The following is a 1255-nucleotide window of genomic DNA, read 5'->3' as shown; positions in this document are numbered from 1 at the left end:
CCTAGAAGTATTACGTGATTTTCTGCCCCTTACCCTCGTTGCTACTCTCCTTTTTTTCGTGGGAACCGCTTTAGGGCCCTCAGTGATGGTGTTTTGTAATTTATATGCTCCTCTTGCATTTGTGTCTCTACTTCTTGTTCGCCTGGAGGGAACTTCTTCATTTGTATTAGCATGGTTCACTTCAGTCCTTCCTTCCAACTCACTCTTTTTTTGCTGTAAACGATTCTCTGCCGCCAGTTCATTGAAACTATTGAATATATCCTTTAGAGATTCCGGGATGAATAAATCACCTATTAAAGCAGCTTGACGATCTGGTGGAACTAAAGTAAGCAATTGGGTAACGACGCTTACGAGCTTCATAACATCTTCTTCCGTTGGAGCTGGTGGGACTAATAACTGTGTACAATCCATTTTTCTCATGAGCATTTCGGTAGCTCTCTTCTTGTCTTTCTCGGGCAATCTTCCTATTATTATAGCAATAGATTTGTATAGTTGCTTTCTATTGTCTAACAGCTTGTTATTCTGTAGCATCAAATCTATGGCAGCCTGACTTGCTTCTTGTGAAGAGAGCATACCATTTCCAATCGAATCAAACCTTTCCTTAACCATCTTCGCAGCAGGCAAAATTACCTCAGCACTGGAGTCAGAAGATACGCTGGAATCTTCTGCGCTAGAATCAAGACCATACGGCCTACCGGTTGTGAGAGATTCCATGGGCCTTATGACATATCCTGGAAAGAGTAGCTCATCAGACTTACGTTTACTCTCTATATCAATATCTACATCAGGAGCAATCATTTCAATAAACAGCCGACATACATCCCAGACGCTATAAGCTGTACGTGCTTTTACCGTCAGATTCTTGGCTGTTTCAATGTCGTCCATTTTGGTTTTCTTTTACCAGTATTGTTCGTTTGATAATGTATTCTTGCTTATTACATTATAAAATCTGTGCAGATCACATGTCAAAACAACTTTTTATCACAAGATAGTACCGCAAAACGAACCTGCGGGCCGTCTAAAAATTAAGGAAAAGCAGCAAAGGTGCATTTTTAAAATATGAAATGAAGATACCGCAGTACCAATTATTTTCGCAGTACAAATAATGCGCGGCCGGTGCATTTTTCGAAAGAACGCGAGACAAACAGGACAATTAAAGTTAGTTTTTCGAGTTAGCGTGTTTGAATACTGCAAGATACAAGATAAATAGAGTAGTTGAAACTAGATATCAATTGCACACAAGATCGGCGCTAAG

The 1255-nt window shown here is 40.0% G+C and overlaps 1 protein-coding gene across 1 annotated transcript; it reads right to left on the bottom strand.

Annotated features, from left to right (window-relative positions):
- Positions 1-3: 3 nt before the first annotated feature.
- On the bottom strand, positions 4-890 carry LOC117591749 (partitioning protein REP2; the record flags this gene model as incomplete). Its single annotated transcript, XM_034285060.1, has 1 exon — positions 4-890. A coding segment is annotated over exon 1 (882 nt), but the record flags the coding sequence as incomplete, so codon positions are not given.
- Positions 891-1255: the final 365 nt, after the last annotated feature.

The sequence above is a fragment of the Drosophila guanche genome, unplaced genomic scaffold (assembly GCF_900245975.1).
Source record: "Drosophila guanche unplaced genomic scaffold, DGUA_6, whole genome shotgun sequence".
NCBI classification, from domain to species: domain Eukaryota; kingdom Metazoa; phylum Arthropoda; class Insecta; order Diptera; family Drosophilidae; genus Drosophila; species Drosophila guanche.
The sequence above is the reverse complement of the archived record's forward strand: the minus strand, read 5'-3'. Positions and strand labels throughout refer to the sequence as shown.